The sequence below is a fragment of the Oncorhynchus clarkii genome, chromosome 28 (genome assembly GCF_045791955.1).
Source record: "Oncorhynchus clarkii lewisi isolate Uvic-CL-2024 chromosome 28, UVic_Ocla_1.0, whole genome shotgun sequence".
Classification (NCBI taxonomy): Eukaryota; Metazoa; Chordata; class Actinopteri; order Salmoniformes; family Salmonidae; genus Oncorhynchus; species Oncorhynchus clarkii.
In genome coordinates, this window is record NC_092174.1 from 26,998,903 (window position 1) to 27,021,044 (window position 22,142).

The 22,142-nt window shown below is 44.8% G+C and overlaps 1 protein-coding gene across 2 annotated transcripts in view; it reads right to left on the reverse strand.

The window, feature by feature from the left end:
- The window catches only part of LOC139387182 (adenylate cyclase type 1-like), a 53,130-nt gene that overhangs the window by 22,539 nt on the left and 8,449 nt on the right, over positions 1 to 22,142 (reverse strand). For both annotated transcript variants that reach the window (XM_071133246.1, XM_071133245.1), the window contains exons 3-4: positions 21,952 to 22,070; positions 9,541 to 9,652 (exon numbers count right to left, since the gene is read on the reverse strand). In XM_071133246.1, the coding sequence (XP_070989347.1) occupies positions 9,541 to 9,652; positions 21,952 to 22,070 (231 nt within the window). The remainder of the gene's footprint in view (positions 1 to 9,540; positions 9,653 to 21,951; positions 22,071 to 22,142) is intronic.

Sequence of the window (22,142 nt, forward strand, 5' to 3'; positions counted from 1 at the left end):
CAGAATTATAGACACTATGTCCTGGGATTACCAATAATCTTGTATTTAGAAGAAGCCCTTACCTTCTAACAACTGTTGTGAGCATCTTAGAGAAAAACATGTTTTTCTCCTTCGGGATCCGCCCGTGCCTGACAAACACAGCTCTAGCTCGGCCCCCGTTAATCAAAGATACTAATGGTTGGTATCTATGGATGCAGAAGAACTAGACAAATTGTGTGTTTGAGCTACAACAGAAGTCTGTAGCTCAAACACAACATGTTTGAAAGGGGTTAGAAGTACAAAATGCACCAGCAATACGGTGGGACTCATTGGGTTAACTGTTAAGGAGCCTTTTGGTCTTGGTGTTAAGGAGCCTGGTCGGTCTTGGTCTTAGACTTGGTGCTCTGGTACCGCTTGCTGTGCGGTAACAGAGTGAACAGTCCTTGGCTTTGGGTGGCTGGGGTCTTCGGCAGTTTTTCGGCCTTCCTCTGGCAACGTGTGTTCCTCATATCCAGGTGGGAGAGGCCAGTGTGGAGTGCAATAGAGATAGCGTCATCTGTGGATCTGTTGGGGCGGTATGTGAGTTGCAATAGGTGATAGTCATTTAGACAGGTTACTTTGTCGTTCTTGGGCACAGGGACTACAGTGGTCTCTTGACCACATAACCTGTCAAGGCAAAACTAAGTCTTAGCTATCTAATCATAAACAATGAGATGGGAGACACATAGCCTCACTTCTGAGAAGACAGTAGTATTGATTAAAGAATCGAACAACAGAAAGAACAAATACAAAAACGTACACCATCAACCCTCCAAAGCCTAAAACTAATCTCAGCTTACAACCCAGACCCAACTAGGTAGAATGAACAGTGTAACCTAAATCAAATAGACACAAAAATAGTTTGGAACATGTACTGAAACCTCTGAAACTTCAGAGGAGAGCAAGTGTATTGGGCTCTATTTGAGGCCTCTAGCTATTTCACTAGGTCTTTACAGCTGTGTGACTGCAGAAACAATAGAGGTTATACATTTTCATTAGAACTTCTGAGACTCCACTTCACTTCCTCTGTTCCATCGGGCCCCTACACACACAATTCAAATAGACAGCTTAGGCAATTACACTGTGCCAAAGGAGCAAGCCACAGAGTTAAGCCACCTGCGTTAAGGACGTGCGTGCCAACTGTTCACTAACAGGTAAGTCTCCGTCTACATCCCAATTGGCACCCTATTCCCTACAAAGTGCATTACATAGGGATTAGGGTGCCATTTGGGACTTCGCCTTAAAAAGAAAAGAAAAGAAGAGAGAATTAATTTTCTCTTAGTTTAACACTCAATGTTTGCCAGGCTACCCAGACTCCTTGCTCCGGCTAAACACTATGCCACACCCACGGACATTCGTTTCTTCTCCGCAATGAGTCTGGATTTGAGTACCTCCCTGTCTCTTCAGCGAATGCGAACACATTCGGGGCTGTCTGATTGGTCCAGAAACCGATGGGTTGGGTAAGAGCCAGAACATATTTGTCGTTGGAAAGAGAGAGACCAGAGAGACCAGAGAGTGTTAAAGAGAACATCCTCCTACTGTACAACATAAGAGCTACACTATACAAACAAAAGTATGTGGACACCCCTTCAAATAAGTGGATTTGGCTATTTCAGCCACACCGGTTGGTGACAGGTGTATAAAATCAAGCACACAGCCATGCAATCATAGACAAACACTGGCAGTAGAATGACCTAACTGAAGTGCCCAGCGACTTTCAACGTGGCACCGTTATAGCATGCAACCTTTCCAACAGGTCATTTCATCAAATGTCTGCCCTGCTAGAGCTGCCCCAGTCAACTGTAAGTGTTGTTATAGTGAAGTGGAAACGTCTAGGTGCAACAACGGCTCAGCCGCGAAGTGGTAGGCCACATAAGCTCACAGAAAGGCACTGCCGAGTGCTGAAGCGAGTAACACATAAAAACGTCTCCTTGGTTGCAACACTCACCAGTGAGTTCCTAACTGCCTCTGGAAACAACGTCAGCCCAATAACTTTTTGTCCGGAGCTTCATGAAATGGATTTCAATGGCCGAGCAGCCACACACAAGCCTAAGATCACCATGTGCAATGACAAGCGTCGCCTGGAGTGGTGTAAAGCTCACCGAAATAGGACTCTGGAGCAATGGAAACATGTTCTCTGGGGTGATGAATCACACTTCACCACCTGGCAGTCCAACGGCTGAATCTGGGTTGGGCAGATGCCAGGAAAATGCTACCTTCCCCAATGCATAGTGCCAACTGTAAGGTTTGGTGGAGGAAGAAAAATGGTCTGGGGCTGTTTTTCATGATTTGGCTAGGCCCCTTAGTTCCAGTGAAGGGACATTTTAACGCGGCAGCATACAATGACATTCTAGACGATTCTGTGCTTCCAACTTTGTGGCAACAGTTTGGGGTAGGACCTTTCCTGTTTCATCATGACAATGCGCCCGTGCACAAAGCGAGGTCCATACAGAAATGGTTTGTCAAGATCGGTGTGAAAGATCTTGACTGGCCTGCACAGAGCCCTGACCTCAACCCTATCGAACACATTTGAGATGAATTCGAACGCCGACTGCGAGCATGTCCTAATTGCCCAACATCAGTGCCCGTTCTCACTAATGCTCTTGTGCCTGGAAGCACATCCCCGCATTCCCCCATGACATTGGAATGAGATGTTGGACGAGCAGGTGTCCACATACCTTTGGTCATGTAGTGTAGCTACTGCACTAATAGGCTAAGCCACCTACCAGGAAATATCCATAAACCTACATGACCTCAGTAGTTGGGAAGACAGATATAGGGAAGACAGATATAGCTAGATGCAAAATGAGCATCCCATCCAAAAGAGAGGTGCAAACAATCTGCTAGTAAAGATTCCTAAACCTACACCACTATATGTACCCACATGGGAACACACCTAAACTACATATTTTTAATATAAACAATCACAAACAATTACGTGAGCAACCAGGGGTGAAACCAGATTGAAACTAGGGTGAAACCAGGGTATAACGTCCATGGTCTGGGGATATCTTAGGGCCAAGACAGTGAGGGTATAACAGGTGGTGGGATATATAGAGCCTGGCTATAGATAGGCTTTAGTGGGTAAATAGAGGCTGGAGCTGTGGACAGAAAAGCCCTGGTGCTTAGAAAGGCCCCTCCTCTCCTCTCAGTCCTCTCTCTGTGCTGTGCTGCTTCTCTTCTCCTGTCCCTGTGTTAGTTCATCTGATCTACCTAGTGAGCTAGGGCTTAGGAGACTGATTCAAACCCAAGCCATGCAGGATTACTCTGGCCTTGTCACGTGACCATGCCACCCATGAGACATCTATACAGCCATAATGTACAAGGTAGAGGTCGACCGATTATGATTTTTCAACGCCGATACCGATACCGATTATTGGAGGACCAAAAAAAGCCAATTTTTTAAAAATGTATTTGTAATAATGATAGTTACAACAATACTGAATGAACACTTATTTTAACTTAATATAATACATCAATAAAATCAATTTAGCCTCAAGTAAATAATTAAACATGTTCAATTTGGTTTAAATAATGCAACAACAAAGTGTTGGAGAAGAAAGTAAAAGTGCAATATGTGCCATGTAAGAAAGCTAACGTTTAAGTTCCTTGCTCAGAACATGAGAGCATATCAAAGCTGGTGGTTCCTTTTAACATGAGTCTTCAATATTCCCAGGTAAGACGTTTTAGGTTGTAGTTATTATAGGAATTATAGGACTATTTCTCTCTATACCATTTGTATTTCATATACCTTTGACTATTGGATGTTCTTATAGGCACTTTAGTATTGCCAGTGTAACAGTATAGCTTCCATCCCTCTCCTCGCCCCTACCTGGGCTCGAACCAGGAACACATCGACAACAGCCACCCTCGAAGCAGCGTTACCCATTGTTCCACAACTTGAAATCGGAGAGAGAGAGAGCGAGAGAGAGAGAGAGACAGTCAGACAGACAGACAGACAGACAGACAGACAGACAGACAGACAGACAGACAGACAGACAGACAGACATATGGGGAGAAGAAGAGAAGGGGACAGATATACAGACACACACTTTAGAACACACACATGTATATAGACTCTTGTTGGTGTTTAGGGGTTAATGGGGTTAATGTTTACATCCAGATCCTAACTGTTACATGTCCCCTCCCTCTTCAAGATGACAGGGCGTAGTAGAGGATGTCATCAAGACAAGACGGCCTGGCCATGGCCCTAGCCCATCAATATTGTGTTATATTGATCTGTGTCATTGTGTCACTGCCAAAATGAAGGAAACACCAACATAAAGTGCCTTAATAGGACATTGGACCACCACGAGCCGCCAGAGCCATCAGAACAGCTTCAATGCTCCTTGGCATAGATTCTACAAGTGTCTGGAACTCTATGGGAGGGATGTGACACCATTCTGCCACGAGAAATTCCATAATTTGGTGTTTTGTTGATGGTGGTGGAAAACGTTGTCTCAGGAGTCGCTCCAGAATCTCCCATAAGTGTTCAACTGGGTTGAGATGCGATGACACATACACACACACACTTTGAACACTCTTTAAACGCTCCGCCTAATCTCACGCCGCCTTATTTTAGCTCCGCATTATCTCAGCTCACTGGTCACCATAGCAACACCCACCCGTAGCACGCGCTCCAGCAGGTATATTTCTGGTTTCTGGTTTCACCCTGGTTGCTCACCTGATTGTTTGTGATTGTTTATATTAATTTTAAGCATCAGCTGTCAGAGCAGCTTACCGGTCGCTGCAGCTGTCCACAACCCATCTGTAAATAGCCCATCCAACCAATTATCTACCTCATCCCCATATTTGTTTTTCTGCTCTTTTGCACACCAGTATTTCTACTTGCACATCCTCATCTGCACACATCACTCCAGTGTAAATTGCTAAATTGTAATCACTTCGCCCCTATTGGAGTATTTATTGCCTTACCTCCTTACTTAATTTGCACACACTGTATACAGATTTTTATATTGTGTTATTGACTGTACGTTTGTTTATCCCATGTGTTTTTGTAGCATTGCTTTGCTTTATCTTGGCCAGGTTGCAGTTGTAAATGAGAACGTGTTCTCAACTGGCCTACCTGGTTAAATAAAGGTGAAATAAATAAAACATTTTTAAAAAGTATTCTCTTTTCCGGCAACTCTTTCAAAGTCACTGAGATTTTAATTGCTTAATTAACTCAGGAACCACACCTGTGTGGAAGCCCCTGCATTCAGTATACTTTGTACCCCTCATTTCCTCAAGTGTTTCCTTTATTTTGTCAGTTACTTGTAGGCCCTTCCCTCAGGATGCTATGTGACATGGGACTGCTGTGCTCAGCAGTCCAATGGCTTCTCTGACACTCCACTCAGTTACACAATGATGATAATGTGTGTGTGGTGTGCGTGTGCGTGTGTGTGTGCGTGTGTGTGTGCGTGTGCGTGTGCGTGTGTGTGTGTGTGTGTGTGTGTGTGAACCAAAAAGGAGCTCTGACTTGTTGAAATAATCCAAAAGGTCAGAGGAAGAAATATCAAAGCGTCCAACAAAAAATGGAAGTCCACCAATAAGCGGAGGGAACAGAGGGAGAGAGGAACAGCATGGGGAAGAAAGACACCATTCAGGGAATCAAGCTGCTGTGAGCCGATCTAAGAGCTCAGATGCAAAGAGGCGTTAAGAGAAGAGAGGAAGAGAGAGGAAGAGAGAAAGGGAGAGAAGAGAGGGGGGGAATAAAAACAGACAGGAAAACACACACATGCACACAAGCTCACATACGCACGCACACACAAGCATACACACACACACACACACACACACACACACACACACACACACACACACACACACACACACACACACACACACACACACACACACACACACACACACACACACACACACACACACACACACACACACACAAGCCAGAACCATTCAAATTAATTGCATAATATTGCTGTATTAATCAGCCCTGAGTGTGTCTCTTTCTGCACAGAGACTGTTGTTTCAGATTCTGTCTTGACGGAGAAAAACTAAACAGAGAGAAACAGTGTTTAAACAGTGCTAGAGCAGGAGGGGGATGGATGAAAAAGTGGAATGTGTTTCTTCATCACAAGCTAATTGTATTTGTCCTACACCACGAGACCTGATCACAAAAAAAACTCCAAGTTTTGGGCTATGATAGGGCCTGGAGTTGTTCCTAATCAGGTCACATGATTAAGGAAAAACAAAAGGCCCAATGGGTTACAAATGTGTTATGAAGTCATAATTTAGGTTAGGTGCCCTTCAAATAAAGGAGTACCCCATTGTTTAAGACAGAATGGGTTAAACAAATTAAGAGTAATGGTATTTTTTTAAACTTATATTTTGACACAATCACAGAGCAACAGCAGTTCACCTTAAGGCGCAGGGAGGGCAGTGAAGGAGAAGCTCTGACAGAAGCCAGCATAATTCAGTCTGTTTACAGCACAGGTTACAAAGAGACTGAGACCGCAAGGGAAGTGGGATCAAGCACAGCGCAGGTTAAATATTTTACAAGCCTGAAGTCAAATAAAACTAAGTTATTACTCATTTGCATTGTGCATGTCTCAGGGAGAGAGAGGGGAGGAGGGGGAGATAGAATGCGGGTGGGAGAAAAAGAAGTGTGAGAAGTTAGGGAGAAGGAGAGGCGAGCACAAGGGAGGGGAGAGGAGTAAAAGAAAGACAGACGCGCGGTAGGAGAGAAAGAGAAGAGAGGAGGAGTTGCTTAAGGCAGGACATTTGGAGAGAACGCTGCGTTCCTGGCCCACTACCACGGCGGATAGCCAACAAGTCCAACGGTTGGACAGGTGGTGTAGGGATGGTGTGGGGACGGGCAGGACTGGCGCGCTGAGACGCTGCCTGGTGGACATGTGGAATCGCCTGCTCATCGTCTGGAATAGGGAGAGACAGCGTGTGTGTGTGAGTGTGTATGTGTGTGTGCTGTGGCAAGGCAGGATGAGTAACTTGCACTGCCACTTATTGCCAGCCTGGATCACAGTGACTGGGGCTATGGGTCAGGACACAGGGTGGAACCTCAGGTGAGGGAGTTTATGTCGGGGGACAACTGTCAGTGTGACACAGCCACTGGGGAGATGGAAGTGTGAAAATGTGATAGCTGCAACGCAATACACAATAGTTTATGAGAAATAGCTTAAAGCTCGATTTGAAATGTGGTCGCACATGTCTGTATTTATTTACAATGTACTGTACCTACAGGCTGGCCATGACCTTCTTCTGAATAACTGGTAAGACATACAGTACTGTAAACCAAGGCATTGTGATATATCTAATCAAATATGGAATAATGACAAAATAACCAATGTCACAATGACTTCTAGGAATTCCCTTTTACTATCTTGACTGCCATTCATCACTTTTAGAAAAACTACAGTTGTCTTGTCTGATTCTGTTTTTAATGCATTTAAACAAACAGACTTTTGTTCTATAAAAGAAAAAAATGTTTGGTTGTAACCCAGTGGATTAAGGGATTGCACAGGCATGTGCACAGTGTAAGTAATGGGGGCCAGATTACAGAGAGATGTGAGAAAATTATCTGCTGGGTGAGTGTGAAAGGGTGGGGGTCTGAACCCTCTAACTCTAACACAACAAATACATGTGTCAGCCTAATATCAAGGTCTGGAATTCCCTGTAGAAGAGAAGGGATGGGTTGAGGCTACTACAGTAACGATGCCTGTTGTGAGAGCTGAATCTTAGAATTGATTCCACATTTGCATTTTCCCTGATTGTAAGAATATCAATGATAATTGAAAAATCTAAATAGGCCAAAACAAGGTGAAGTACTAAAGTGTAAATGCACCAACATAGCAAGAGAGTTGCTAAGAATGGAATACTGTATATTGACAGATGGACCATGCAAATATTTTTATTTTGCCACTGGATGGAAAGATTGGGACAGATATAGAGTAACTTAGTCCACTATTAGTCCACTTTCCCCTCCCCTTTACTCAGTTCATTCAGACTATCACAGAGGAGACATAGGAGCTTTAGTCAGGGGTAAATCTGGGATGGATTAAGAGTCCTGTCATCTCTTTCTCAGATGAGAGTGCGTATAATCATATTAAAAATCATATGGGGCCCTGATGTTCCTGATGACATCCTACTAAGCTGTAATGATGGCTGCGAGAGGCAGTCGACTGTATCCCACATCCTTAAATGAAGACAGACACTATCCATATGGCTGTGGGTCAAAACCTGACCGAAGCCTACACAGACCAGGGAGCAAAAGGACAGTCCCCTGGTCTAACACAAACTGAAAACATTAGAAAATTGTATGTTGAAGGCATTGTCTTACGTCAGATAGCGCATCAATTCCGCCTGCATTGATCAGTCTCATATCTCGCAAAGGGTGAAGATATAGATTAAAAATAGTTTCGGACACAACATGCTGTCACAAATGTTGAAAATATGACTTAGGTGACAGTGTCTGCTGAACCCCATTTCTGCCTCAAAACAGTCCACCTAAAACAATACATCTCTATAATGTTTACATTTTTTGGTTTAGGTTGAAGATACCCAGGTTAGTACAAGTTATGATTCCATGCGCTGTAGCAAACTAGCATATTTGGTTCAACTGTTTAGAATTCTTCCTAATTTATGCAAAACCTTATGGGATATTAGAATTCTCTAGTCTTATCCTTTGTTATTTTCAACCTAGTTTTGGAGAGAAAATCTTAGTCACACCATTTATTATCTAGCAAAGGAGTTTTGTCTTTCAACAAGCAGTATTTTCTGAAGATTGACAATGTTCATGAACGCTAGCGTAAATCTGTCCAACATTAGCTTGCTAGCTGAGCCAGTCACACTTCATATAGAACGAATGGGATGCTGCTAACCAACGAGCTGTGCTGCACACACAATGCCGAATGCTTCCACCAAAAGCTAGCTAGCTAGCCACTTTAGTAGCTAGCATTATTATGACTTTTCATCTGTTTTCATGAAGCAGCGGCCTGTTCTGCTGCGAGTCTTCGTAGTAGCCTCCTGAGTCAGCTGCTGCTGCGTTAGCTGACCCAATGTCACAACATAGCGATCGCGGCACAACATGCTGATCTACGAATTGATTTCTGATAACATTCCCTTATACTTTTGGGGGAGCATGTCTACAACTTGAGGGTAATTAAACAAACCAAGCAAGCTGTTTAGCTTTCAGTAAGGTAGAGCTAGCTGGCAAAACTGTAAGCTAGCTACAAGTTCTTCTGTGATAAGTCATGAATAAACCTTCAACATCTTCCTCAATGATAAAGCAGCAAATTACTGACATCCATGTGTCAAATTCCAAATGACCACAGTACATGACTTGGTGTTAGCACTTCAACAATAGGCACTAGGGTATTATGTAGATAAGGATGGACCACGTGACTGTATAGCAACTGAACAACACCTTGACCATGCCAGCATGTCTAGGAGCCATTCTATGGAACAGAGTGAGAATGATAGTAAGTTCCATATGTGTCCAGCAGTAGAAAGCCAGAGAGAGGGAGGACAGGAAAACTGTAGACTCACTGTGGCCAGCTCATCAAACTTCCCAAAGAGCTCGTTGAGTAGTTTGACCAGTTCCTGGGCTGTACACTGGGACGCCAGACTGGTGAACCCCACGATATCAGCAAACAGGATACTGGGAGAAAGAAGGAGAAATAGTTACATCAAGCTATTTTTTATTTAACATTCATTTAACGAGGCAAGTCATTTAAGAACAAATTCTTATTTTCAACGACGGCCTACCGGGAAACAGCGGGTTAACTGCCTTGTTCAGGAGCAGAACGACAGATTTTTACCTTGTCAGCTCGGGGATTCTATCCAGCAATCTTTCGGTTACAGGCCCAACACTCAATCCACTAGGCTACCTGCCACCCCATGCTAAGTCAGACTGTCTCATTGGATTTGTTAAATTACATTTAGAAAGCAACGCCAAAGTGGAAGTGAGTGAGCATTGTCTCTATTCATAATGTGTTTTCCTCCAATCAATCAAACGTTGTGATTAACGAACCGTGACAGACAATGAGATGATCCCTGTTCTGTTCCACTGACTGACTGGCAGTGAAGTCAAGCAGATGAACTCAGAATAGAAACATGGATAATTCTTCCCTAGATCATTCTCATAGGAATCAAAGCAGAGCCATGCCCTGTTAGGAACTAGACAGAAATATAAATACATCTCAACCCTTAGACAAACTAACTAGATGAGTAGATATTATAAGCAGACACAACTCATATAGGGCCCAAAGTTTGTCTTGACTGGGGAAAACTCTAGCCCCTAGTTGCATGGTGTAACAGGTCCTTAAGGGGACCTAACAACATGAATATGTATCTGTTCAGACCTGAGAAGCTTAGTTATCTTGTATGGAATTGTCCTAACTGCTGGGGGAGCAGGGGAGGTGTGGTAAGGGGATCATTTGTCTTCATCTACAGATGAAGGTTGACCATACTACTTTGCATGTCTGTGTTTAAGGCTCTTGTGGTCGAAGTGCCCTGCTGTCTTTCTTTGGGATGTACTTTTCACAGTGTGACAGAGCACGCACACACACACATACACACACACACCGTGTCCCTCCGGCGTGACGATCTGTGAGCTGCTAAATGCCAGTTTGTCATATCCCAGATGTCAATGTAATGAACTGCAATGGATTCAATTTACTGTGATTGTTTTAATTGGAAGCCATCTACGAGCAGAAAACATTTGGAGAGAGAACTTGAAATATTGTGCTCATGGTGAAACATGAGCTGTGGTTAAACAGCCATTTTAATGCAGCTCCAGTCTTATCTCACAGCCCCAAACCTAAATAGCACCAACCCCCAACCCCCAGCTCCCACCCCAAAACCCACCCCAGACACATAATGAATTGCCTCTTAAGGACATGAATGTTTTCTGAATCAAACAAATCATCCTATTAGGGCCATTTATGTGAGTCGATGTTATTAGCCAAATGTTGAATATTGTCCTCCTCCAGTGCCCCATCACCAGGCCAGGCAGACATAGTTGACCTTCCCATAGTTGACCTTCCATCATGTCCCCCACCCAGATCTCATCTCATCTCATTCCAGGGACCTTCTCTTCTCTCTCCCTATTATACTAATGTGTGGCGAGGTTAGGAACTGCTGTGACAGCAAAAACTAACACATTTCTGTTTTAGCAAGTGTCTAATGGACCTATAAAGATTGTATTTTATTGTAATGTCACCAAGTCCCTCTGAAGCAGTCAGGCGCAAGCTAGAAATCAAATCAAATCAAATTTTATTTGTCACATACACATGGTTAGCAGATGTTAATGCGAGTGTAGCGAAATGCTTGTGCTTCTAGTTCCGACAATGCAGTAATAACCAACAAGTAATCTAACTAACAATTCCAAAACTACTGTCTTATACACAGTGTAAGGGGATAAAGAATATGTACATAAGGATATATGAATGAGTGATGGTACAGAGCAGCATAGGCAGGATACAGTAGATGGTATCGAGTACAGTATATACATGAGGTGAATATGTAAACAAAGTGGCATAGTTAAAGTGGCTAGTGATACATGTATTACATAAGGATGCAGTCGATGATATAGAGTACAGTATATACGTATGTATATGAGATGAATAATGTAGGGTAAGTAACATTATATAAGGTAGCATTGTTTAAAGTGGCTAGTGATATGTTTACATCATTTCCCATCAATTCCCATTATTAAAGTGGCTGGAGTTGAGTCAGTGTCAGTGTCAGTGTGTTGGCAGCAGCCACTCAATGTTAGTGGTGGCTGTTTAACAGTCTGATGGCCTTGAGATAGAAGCTGTTTTTCAGTCTCTCGGTCCCAGCTTTGATGCACCTGACTGACCTCGCCTTCTGGATGATAGCGGGGTGAACAGGCAGTGGCTCGGGTGGTTGATGTCCTTGATGATCTTTATGGCCTTCCTGTAACATCGGGTGGTGTAGGTGTCCTGGAGGGCAGGTAGTTTGCCCCCGGTGATGCGTTGTGCAGACCTCACTACCCTCTGGAGAGCCTTACGGTTGTGGGCGGAGCAGTTGCCGTACCAGGCGGTGATACAGCCCGCCAGGATGCTCTCGATTGTGCATCTGTAGAAGTTTGTGAGTGCTTTTGGTGACAAACCAAATTTCTTCAGCCTCCTGAGGTTGAAGAGGCGCTGCTGCGCCTTCTTCACGATGCTGTCTGTGTGAGTGGACCAATTCAGTTGTCTGTGATGTGTATGCCGAGGAACTTAAAACTTGCTACCCTCTCCACTACTGTTCCATCGATGTGGATAGGGGGGTGTTCCCTCTGCTGTTTCTTGAAGTCCACAATCATCTCCTTAGTTTTGTTGACGTTGAGTGTGAGGTTATTTTCCTGACACCACACTCCGAGGGCCCTCACCTCCTCCCTGTAGGCCGTCTCGTCGTTGTTGGTAATCAAGCCTACCACTGTTGTGTCGTCCGCAAACTTGATGATTGAGTTGGAGGCGTGCGTGGCCACGCAGTCGTGGGTGAACAGGGAGTACAGGAGAGGGCTCAGAACGCACCCTTGTGGGGCCCCAGTGTTGAGGATCAGCGGGGTGGAGATGTTGTTGCCTACCCTCACCACCTGGGGGCGGCCCGTCAGGAAGTCCAGTACCCAGTTGCACAGGGCGAGGTCGAGACCCAGGGTCTCGAGCTTGATGACGAGCTTGGAGGGTACTATGGTGTTGAATGCCGAGCTGTAGTCGATGAACAGCATTCTCACATAGGTATTCCTCTTGTCCAGATGGGTTAGGGCAGTGTGCAGTGTGGTTGAGATTGCATCGTCTGTGGACCTATTTGGGCGGTAAGCAAATTGGAGTGGGTCTAGGGTGTCGGGTAGGGTGGAGGTGATATGGTCCTTGACTAGTCTCTCAAAGCACTTCATGATGACGGAAGTGAGTGCTACGGGGCGGTAGTCGTTTAGCTCAGTTACCTTAGCTTTCTTGGGAACAGGAACAATGGTGGCCCTCTTGAAGAATGTGGGAACAGCAGACTGGTATAGGGATTGATTGAATATGTCCGTAAACACACCGGCCAGCTGGTCTGCGCATGCTCTGAGGGCGCGGCTGGTGATGTCGTCTGGGCCTGCAGCCTTGCGAGGGTTAACACGTTTAAATGTCTTACTCACCTCGGCTGCAGTGAAGGAGAGTCCGCATGTTTTCGTTGCAGGCCGTGTCAGTGGCACTGTATTGTCCTCAAAGCGGGCAAAAAAGTTATTTAGTCTGCCTGGGAGCAAGACATCCTAGTCCGTGACTGGGCTGGATTTCTTCTTGTAGTCCGTGATTGACTGTAGACCCTGCCACATGCCTCTTGTGTCTGAGCCGTTGAATTGAGATTCTACTTTGTCTCTGTACTGACGCTTAGCTTGTTTGATAGCCTTGCGGAGGGAATAGCTGCACTGTTTGTATTCGGTCATGTTACCAGTCACCTTGCCCTGATTAAAAGCAGCGGTTCGCGCTTTCAGTTTCACGCGAATGCTGCCATCAATCCACGGTTTCTGGTTAGGGAATGTTGTAATCGTTGCTATGGGAACGGCATCTTCAACGCACGTTCTAATGAACTCGCACACCGAATCAGCGTATTCGTCAATATTGTTATCTGACGCAATACGAAACATGTCCCAGTCCACGTGATGGAAGCCGTCTTGGAGTGTGGAGTCAGCTTGGTCGGACCAGCGTTGGACAGACCTCAGCGTGGGAGCCTCTTTTTTTAGTTTCTGTCTGTAGGCAGGGATCAACAAAATGGAGTCGTGGTCAGCTTTTCCGAAAGGAGGGCGGGGCAGGGCCTTATATGCGTCGCGGAAGTTAGAGTAACAATGATCCAAGGTTTTTCCAGGGAGTCTTGTTTTCAGATTAGCCTTGTTAAAATCCCCAGCTACAATGAATGCAGCCTCCGGATAAATGGATTCCAGTTTGCAAAGAGTCAAATAAAGTTCGTTCAGAGCCATCGATGTGTCTGCTTGGGGGGGATATATACGGCTGTGATTATAATCGAAGAGAATTCTCTTGGTAGATAATGCGGTCTACATTTGATTGTGAGGAATTCTAAATCAGGTGAACAGAAGGATTTGAGTTCCTGTATGTTTCTTTCATCACACCATGTCTCGTTAGCCATAAGGCATACGCCCCCGCCCCTCTTCTTACAGAAAGATGTTTGTTTCTGTCGGCGCGATGCGTGGAGAAACCCGCTGGCTGCAGCGCCTCCGATAGCATCTCTCCAGTGAGCCATGTTTCCGTGAAGCAAAGAACGTTACAGTCTCTGATGTCCCTCTGGAATGCTACCCTTGCTCGGATTTCATCAACCTTGTTGTCAAGAGACTGGACATTGGCGAGAAGAATGCTAGGGAGTGGTGCACGATGTGCCCGTGTCCGGAGTCTGACCAGAAGACCGCCTCATTTCCCTCTTTTTCGGAGTCGTTTTTTTGGGTCGCTGCATGGGATCCATTCCGTTGTCCTGGGTGAAAGGCAGAACACAGGATCCGCGTCGCGAAAAACATATTCTTGGTCGTACTGATGGTGAGTTGACGCTGATCTTATATTCAGTAGTTCTTCTCGACTGTATGTAATGAAACCTAAGATGACCTGGGGTATTAATGTAAGAAATAACACGTAAAAAAACAAAACACTGCATAGTTTCCTAGGAACGCGAAGCGAGGCGGCCATCTCTGTCGGCGCCGGAAGTAAACGAACTAGACCCACACAGCGACCCAGAGGTGGTCAAGCCTAGAGGTCCCTCAGGGGTGGAGTGTGTGTGTGTGTGTGTGTGTGTGTGTGTGTGTGTGTGTGTGTGTGTGCGTGCGTGCGTGCGTAAAGTAGTTGTTGACATTAAGGCTCTTGTAAAGAGAAGGACAGAAACATTCTGCTTGAGGAGGTGGCGTGTGTTGGGCGCAGCGACTGATCAATGCCACCTTGAGCAGAGGGTCCCTGGCTGGATAATGCTGTTAAATCCCTGTGTGAGAGGACAGGTGGCATGTGGTGCCGTGACACACACACACACACACACACACACACACACACACACACACACACACACACACACACACACACCACACACACACACACACACGACACATCATCAACAGGCATAAAGCCCCCAGAGGGCCCTGCTCTAGGAACACTAGACCTGTCAGGTGTGACAAGAATGTGTCAGGTGGGATTCAGGAGACGACTGTGACACAACCTGTCTGTCTGTCTGCCTGTCTGGGATTACGCAACAATAGCAGACTGTCAGCAGGCTTGGGCATGTTGCAGTAGTGGTGCATGGGTAAACTCAATGGGGAAGATAATCCAGGAAACAAGGACTGTAAGGTCTACTACACCTGTTGTATTCAGCATTTCACTGTAAGGTCTACTACACCTGTTGTATTCGGCGCAAGTAACAAATAAAATTTGATTTGATTTGTTTCATCGCAAAACCAGAGAGAAACATCTATCCGGTGAAGTCCACAAAACAAACACAGTTACATGACCTACAGCATGGTAAAGCAAGTCAATGTGTTAGACATTTTTTAACTGCTAAACTACTATGTATTTAGAACCACGGAGAGTTACCGCAAGTCGCAAAGAATCCAGGAGCTGCCTCCACTATTCCAGCACCATTTCAACTTCAACATTTCAACATCATCAAATCACCTTAGTGTAATACAGTGACAACTTAAATATACCAAAAACTATTTAGTGTAATTAACTTAAGCTAAATATCATATGGCTGTCCATGGTGCTGATTTCTGTGTGTAGACCTGCAAGTAGAAAAAACATGTTTACTCACCCAACTTGTAGAGGAATGCTATGCCAACCTCTCTTTCATGTTGCCAAAACGTCTATGACTCCTGTCACAGAGTAGTGCACGCTTTTAGTATTTGTTGTCCTAGACCACCTTGCTAAAATACTTGCTTGCTTTACTTCCTTTCATGGGCAATGATGAGACAGCTAGTTAACATTAGCCTATACTACATCTAACTTAGTTAGGTACATATTGATAAAACAATTGTTTTGGCCTTATTGCTATTAGCCCATACAAAAGCATTGAATAACAGATTCACTACATGGTAAAACAGATAGTTCCAAAAAAGGGCCTTCAGGCGAGTCTTGTGAGGCCTGTGGGCGTCCTAAAGCAGGCCAAACCGTTCTGATGCTACAGGCGATTCTGTGAGAAGACCGATTTTCAGGATGTCTCATGGTGTGACAAACACCGCTCTGGCTCTGTCACCTTTCACTGCAGATGCGGAAGTGCGACATCGGCGAATGCAGTGGAATGCTTTCGCCTATTGTATTGTATTTTTGTATTATGCTAACTAGATATCCTCAGGGGCCCGGGCATCTACTTTAGGGGGTTAATGCTACGGGCTTGTCATACTAAATGCCATTCCTTCGTTGGCCAGACAGGATCAGATACATGGACTACAGATACTGAAACAGAGGGGCGCCGTTTCGCTTACTGAGATTCTTTCTCTGGTTGAAACATTCAGCTACTTGCGAATTACGAAAGAGACAGACGGTTGGTTTGTAGGCTGCAAGGATAAAGCAAGCCTCTTTTGGTAGGATGAGGCAGATGGCATTCTTTGCTGACTGGATAATGCTACTGAGATATTTTTTTGCTGTTATCACATTGTTAGTTCGCAAACAGGCAAACAGGTCTGATGCATTGCTTTCCTAATTTTCTTTGCATCTCTACTTTCCTCTCTTTCTTTCCCAGTATAATTCTGCACACACCAGTGCATATTCTCTCCCTTATTTTCTCCCTCTCCTCAGTGCAACAGAAACAGACACACACAGATGAATGTGCTGTAAATTGAGAGATGAATAAATACAATCTCATTTGAAAGCATCTATGAAATTAGACTATACAGTATTACATGATCTAGTTTACAAAGCAGATGCCCATATCAAGAAGACTTACACTATGGCTGGCATTTCATGTGTGGTTATGTTCTGTAACATATTATGGTTTTACTTAGTAAAGGGCAACTCTGCCCCTTTTCAACCTCATATTAATTATCTCCAGCGCCAAGCAAGTGTTTACATATGTGAACATTTCTACGTTTTATAGAAAAAATACTGTAATTAAAGCAAAGAAAATACCCTCCCTCTTGCTAGAAACACATTGCAGGTTTTGAAAATGATAGTTTTTCTTACTTTTAATCCTACCCTGTGATGGCACAGAGAAGCACTTTTTAGGTTTTTACCACAGATCATAGAAACGCGCCATTTTCACATTATGTAGTCTTTGGTTTGGTGCTGGAGATAATTCATATTTGAGGTTGAAAAGTGGCGGAGTTGCCCTTTAATTTTGGCAACGCATCATATTTTAATTGTTTTATTTTTAAGGTTATTAGTACTGTATAATATTTAAGTGTTCAGTAACTTCCCCACCATGCCCACAATCTCGTCTACAGAGATTGTCCAGGTAGACAGATCATCTACAGAGATTGTCCAGATAGACAGATCATCTACAGAGGTTGTCCAGATAGACAGATCATCTACAGAGGTTGTCCAGATAGACAGATCATCTACAGAGATTGTCCAGATAGACAGGTCATCTACAGAGATTGTCCAGGTATACAGATCATCTACAGATATTGTCCAGATAGACAGATCATCTACAGAGATTGTCCAGGTAGACAGATCATCTACAGAGATTGTCCAGATAGACAGGTCATCTACAGAGATTGTCCAGGTAGACAGATCATCTACAGAAATTGTCCAGGTAGACAGATCATCTACAGAAATTGTCCAGTTAGACAGATCATCTACAGAGATATTGCTCCCTGTGTACTCACCTAAGATTGTACTTTTCTATCCCACATATTGTATGACTTTGTACAAAACCAAAATTACCTTTCATGCATATACAAATTGGCTAATGGTATACAAGGTCTGCCAATGGTATTAATACTTGATAGAACTGCAATGCAGAACTAAGATCCACTCTGAATCTACACAGAGAGCTGTAGTGTGTATTCTCTGAAAAGTAGTTATTCTCGGGCAAATCTCAAAAAGCATTTATTTGAATCCCGGTTTCTCTGGAGATAATATGAACTTATACATAGAGGGGGACCTGTATCAGTGATCTTGACCTGATCGACAAATCCCCTGTAGAGATGGAGCACCTTATGTACTCGTCTATTGTCATAACTGGTTAGAACTAGGTTAAAATGACCTTACATATATGCTAGGCTGCAGTCAAAACAGCTCATCAAATTCTGTCAGTGGTATGAATACTTCTTAGAACTGTAATACAGAAACCAGCTACCCTCCAAATGTACACATAGTGCTGTATTGGTGTATATTCTTTGAAAAATAGTTGTTCTACGGGAAATGTTATATAAATACCAGTTCCTAAAATATCCAATATTCAATATATGCAACTTGTTTCACTAGCAGCAATGCTAATGCTGGCTGTGAGGTAAGTAAATATTAAAACTCTAAGGATCAATGGATTAATCACTTTTTGTCTATAGAATTAAGTATATTTTAAATGTTGGTGTACTGCCCCTTAAAATGGCAGTCGATTTTGTCAAAATATGTATTTAGATTTTATTTATTTTTTACAATTAAATTATGGTAAATCGTCTTTTTAGTACTTATGTGGATAGTAAGTAGCACATTATTTAAGGGAAATCTTAAAATTTCTGTTTAACAGAATATATGAATGAATTGTAATTGTAATTGTAATTTAGCAAAAATAACAGTCTGTTTAGATTTATTTTCATCAGATAACATTATTTACATGTCTAATGATGTTTTTTATAATCATTCAGTTTATATTTTGCTATGATTGTTGGTTTTTCCAAAAGTTTCTACTTGGGGGTCAAAATGACCCCCGTTGGTAATCTATGCACAGTATGTAAAATAGGGGGGTTAATGATCTGATTTATTTGAAATCAAATAACGCCCACTGTTGTGGAAGATAATAATAAAGTATTGACTAAACTGCTGTAATATTGTTTACTTTGCAGTTACTGCCCACCCAAATCCCATCATCCACCCCCTGCAATATGCTTGGATCTCTTATAATGGATCGTCAGTGGGCACTAACTGCATGTGAATAAGGCCTACAGTAAAGCCCTTTGGTGCAGTGAGAGGCGTAGTGCAATCAGAAGCACTCCATTGAGATGTGTCCATGCTTAACCACCACACACACACTGTTTTATGCAATACAGTTTAGTCTCCACTGCAGAGGCTTAATGCCGAGGCTAAGCAAACTTCCCACCGAACACCTCAATGCCCCAACGCCCCTCTGACAACATAAAGGAAGAGAGAGAGATGGAGAGAGGGGGCTCGGGGAGAGAGATGGAGAGAGGGGGCTCGGGGAGAGAGAGATGGAGAGAGGGGGCTCGGGGAGAGAGAGATGGAGAGAGGGGGCTCGGGGAGAGAGATGGAGAGAGGGGGCTCGGGGAGAGAGGGGGCTCGGGGAGAGAGAGATGGAGAGAAGGGTCTCGGGGAGAGAGATGGAGAGAGGGAGCTCAGGGAGAGAGAGATGGAGAGAGGGGTCTCGGGGAGAGAGATGGAGAGAGGGGGCTCGGGGAGAGAGTTGGAGATAGGGGGCTCGGGGAGAGAGATGGAGATTGGGGGTGGGGGAGAGAGAGATGGAAAGAAGGGGCAGGGAGCAAGAGAGAGATGGAGAGATGGAGAGAAGGGGCGGGGGAGAGTGAGATGGATAGACGGGGTGGGGGGAGAGTGAGATGGAGAGAGGATGAGGGGAGAGAGAGATGGAGAGAGTATGAGGGGAGAGAGATGGAGAGAGGGGGCGGGGGCTAGTGAGATGGAGAGGGGGGGCGGGGGGATAGAGAGATGGAGAGAGGGGGCGGGGGGCGGGGGGATAGTGAGATGGAGAGAGGGGGCGGGGGGATAGTGAGATGGAGAGAGGGGGCGGGGGGGTAGAGAGAGACATGGAGAGAGGGGCGGGGGGATAGAGAGAGAGATGGAGAGAGGGGGCGGGGCGGGGGGATAGTGAGATGGAGAGAGGGAGCGGGGGGATAGAGAGAGAGATGGAGAGAGGGGGCGGGGGGATAGTGAGATGGAGAGAGGGGGCGGGGGGATAGAGAGAGAGATGGAGAGAGAGGACGGGGACAGGGGGGGAAGGTGTAAACAAATTACTTAGACATCAAAGCTGGTTAATCATATGAAAGCAGATCCGCCCACAAACCTCTAATTGATCACTGGCTGTTTGTTTACTGGGGAGGGAGGGAGGGAGGGAGGGAGGGAGGGAATACAGAGGGATGAGGGGGGGAGGGAGGGAGTGAATACAGAGGGATGAGGGAGGGAGGGAGGGAGTGAATACAGAGGGATGAGGGAGGGAGGGAGGGAGTGAATACAGAGGGATGAGGGAGGGAGGGAGGGAGGGAGGGAGGGAGGGAGGGAGGGAGGGAGGGAGGGAGGGAGGGAGGGAGGGAGGGAGGGAGGGAGTGAATACAGAGAGATGAGGGAGGGAGTGAATACAGAGGGATGAGGGAGGGAGGGAGTGAATACAGAGGGATGAGGGAGGGAGTGAATACAGAGGGATGAGGGAGGGAGGGAGTGAATACAGAGAGATGAGGGAGGGAGTGAATACAGAGGGATGAGGGAGGGAGGGAGTGAATACAGAGGGATGAGGGAGGGAGGGAAATACTCCAACAAAAAAGCCTTCTGGAAGTGGAAAAGATACTGAAGTCCATGAAGAAGCACTCAGTGAACCCACTAAATAAATCGCTAGTCCCCCTCCAGAGAAACCACAGTGTATCGGCCGGTAACATTCTGTGCAAGCTAATGCCATTTGGCAAAAACTGACACCCACCTCTGACTGAAACACAATTCCTCTCTGTCTGCTCACAATAAGCTCTGCTCAATGCCAACGTAACCACTACAATAGCAAACCCTCCAGCAAATGCAACAGCATCCCAACTCATACATGTGTCTATAAATCCACTGGTAATGGTATAGTGGATTGCTAGTGGTATAAGGCTCTTTTAACTGGAGTTTAAAGCTCTAATCTAGAGGAGACAGCGTGAGCAGGTAATATGATGCTCTTATAACTGGAGAATAAAGCTCTATTGTAGAGGACACGGAACGTGAGAATTTGAGCTCAGCCAGTAGGGGGCTTGGTTTGGCGGCCAAGGCAGGATATTGCTTAAGAGCCGGAGGAGTCTACTGCTCACTGAGCGTTGCTTAATCCACCTTTCACTGGAATCTAGAGGAACTATGACTCCCCAGGCCATGTTTCCCTTCCCCAGGGACCCAATAAGATGTGACGCTCCCAGAAGTTGTCATGTTCACCCATCGGCAATGGCATAGTGCCCTCGGTCTGGCCAAAACATGGCGGCATCCTGACCTTGGCGTGAGTTGAGGTTGGGGGAGCGTTCACTACAACTCACGTCGTTAGTTTATTATTGTTGAAAAACTGTTTAGATTTTTGCCCACGGAACCAAAACTTGCCGGTTCTAATCCTGTGAGGGACAGTGTAGCCTTAAGCAAGGCACTGAATGGATGATGGAACTACTCTATTTAGAAACGCAATATAATGTTATGCAAGTGACCTTGAGTTGGATAGGAGGTACATTTCACAATGATAAACAAAACACAGCAAGGAATGAATATTACAATCAATCGCAATTCTGCAGTAAGGATGGGTTTGGATGCAGGGTCTTTCTGGGACAAAGCACTCTGCCGTAATGTTAGATTGTGTTACTCTCTCTCCATCTCTGAGTTTAGCTACATCCACAGGGCATGTTTGGTTTCCTTTTGGGGAAATATTATAACACAACCAGACAGTATTTATGCTTCTGCTTTTAGCTGAAAATGACTAAGAGGAGAAAATGTCTCAGTCTGTTAATTCATGGCTAAATGAGTCAAAGAGGGTGTAGGCAATATGTGTGGGGAGCTTTGAGTTGTTTTAAATGAACCAATGCCAAGTTTATCACCCTGACGCTGGGTTGGGAGTTTGGAGATTGGGTGGGTGTCCTACCTGACGTTGTCATGGCGTTGGATGTAGATCTTGTGGAAGATCCTTTCAGGAGGCTTCAGGAAATCTTCTTTCATCTCCATTGCCACGTTCCTTGGCAACAAACTCATCAGAAGGCGCTCCTGTGAGTGTGTGGGAGAGAGAACGAGAGAGAGAGAGAGAGAGAGAGAGAGAGAGAGAGAGAGAGAGAGAGA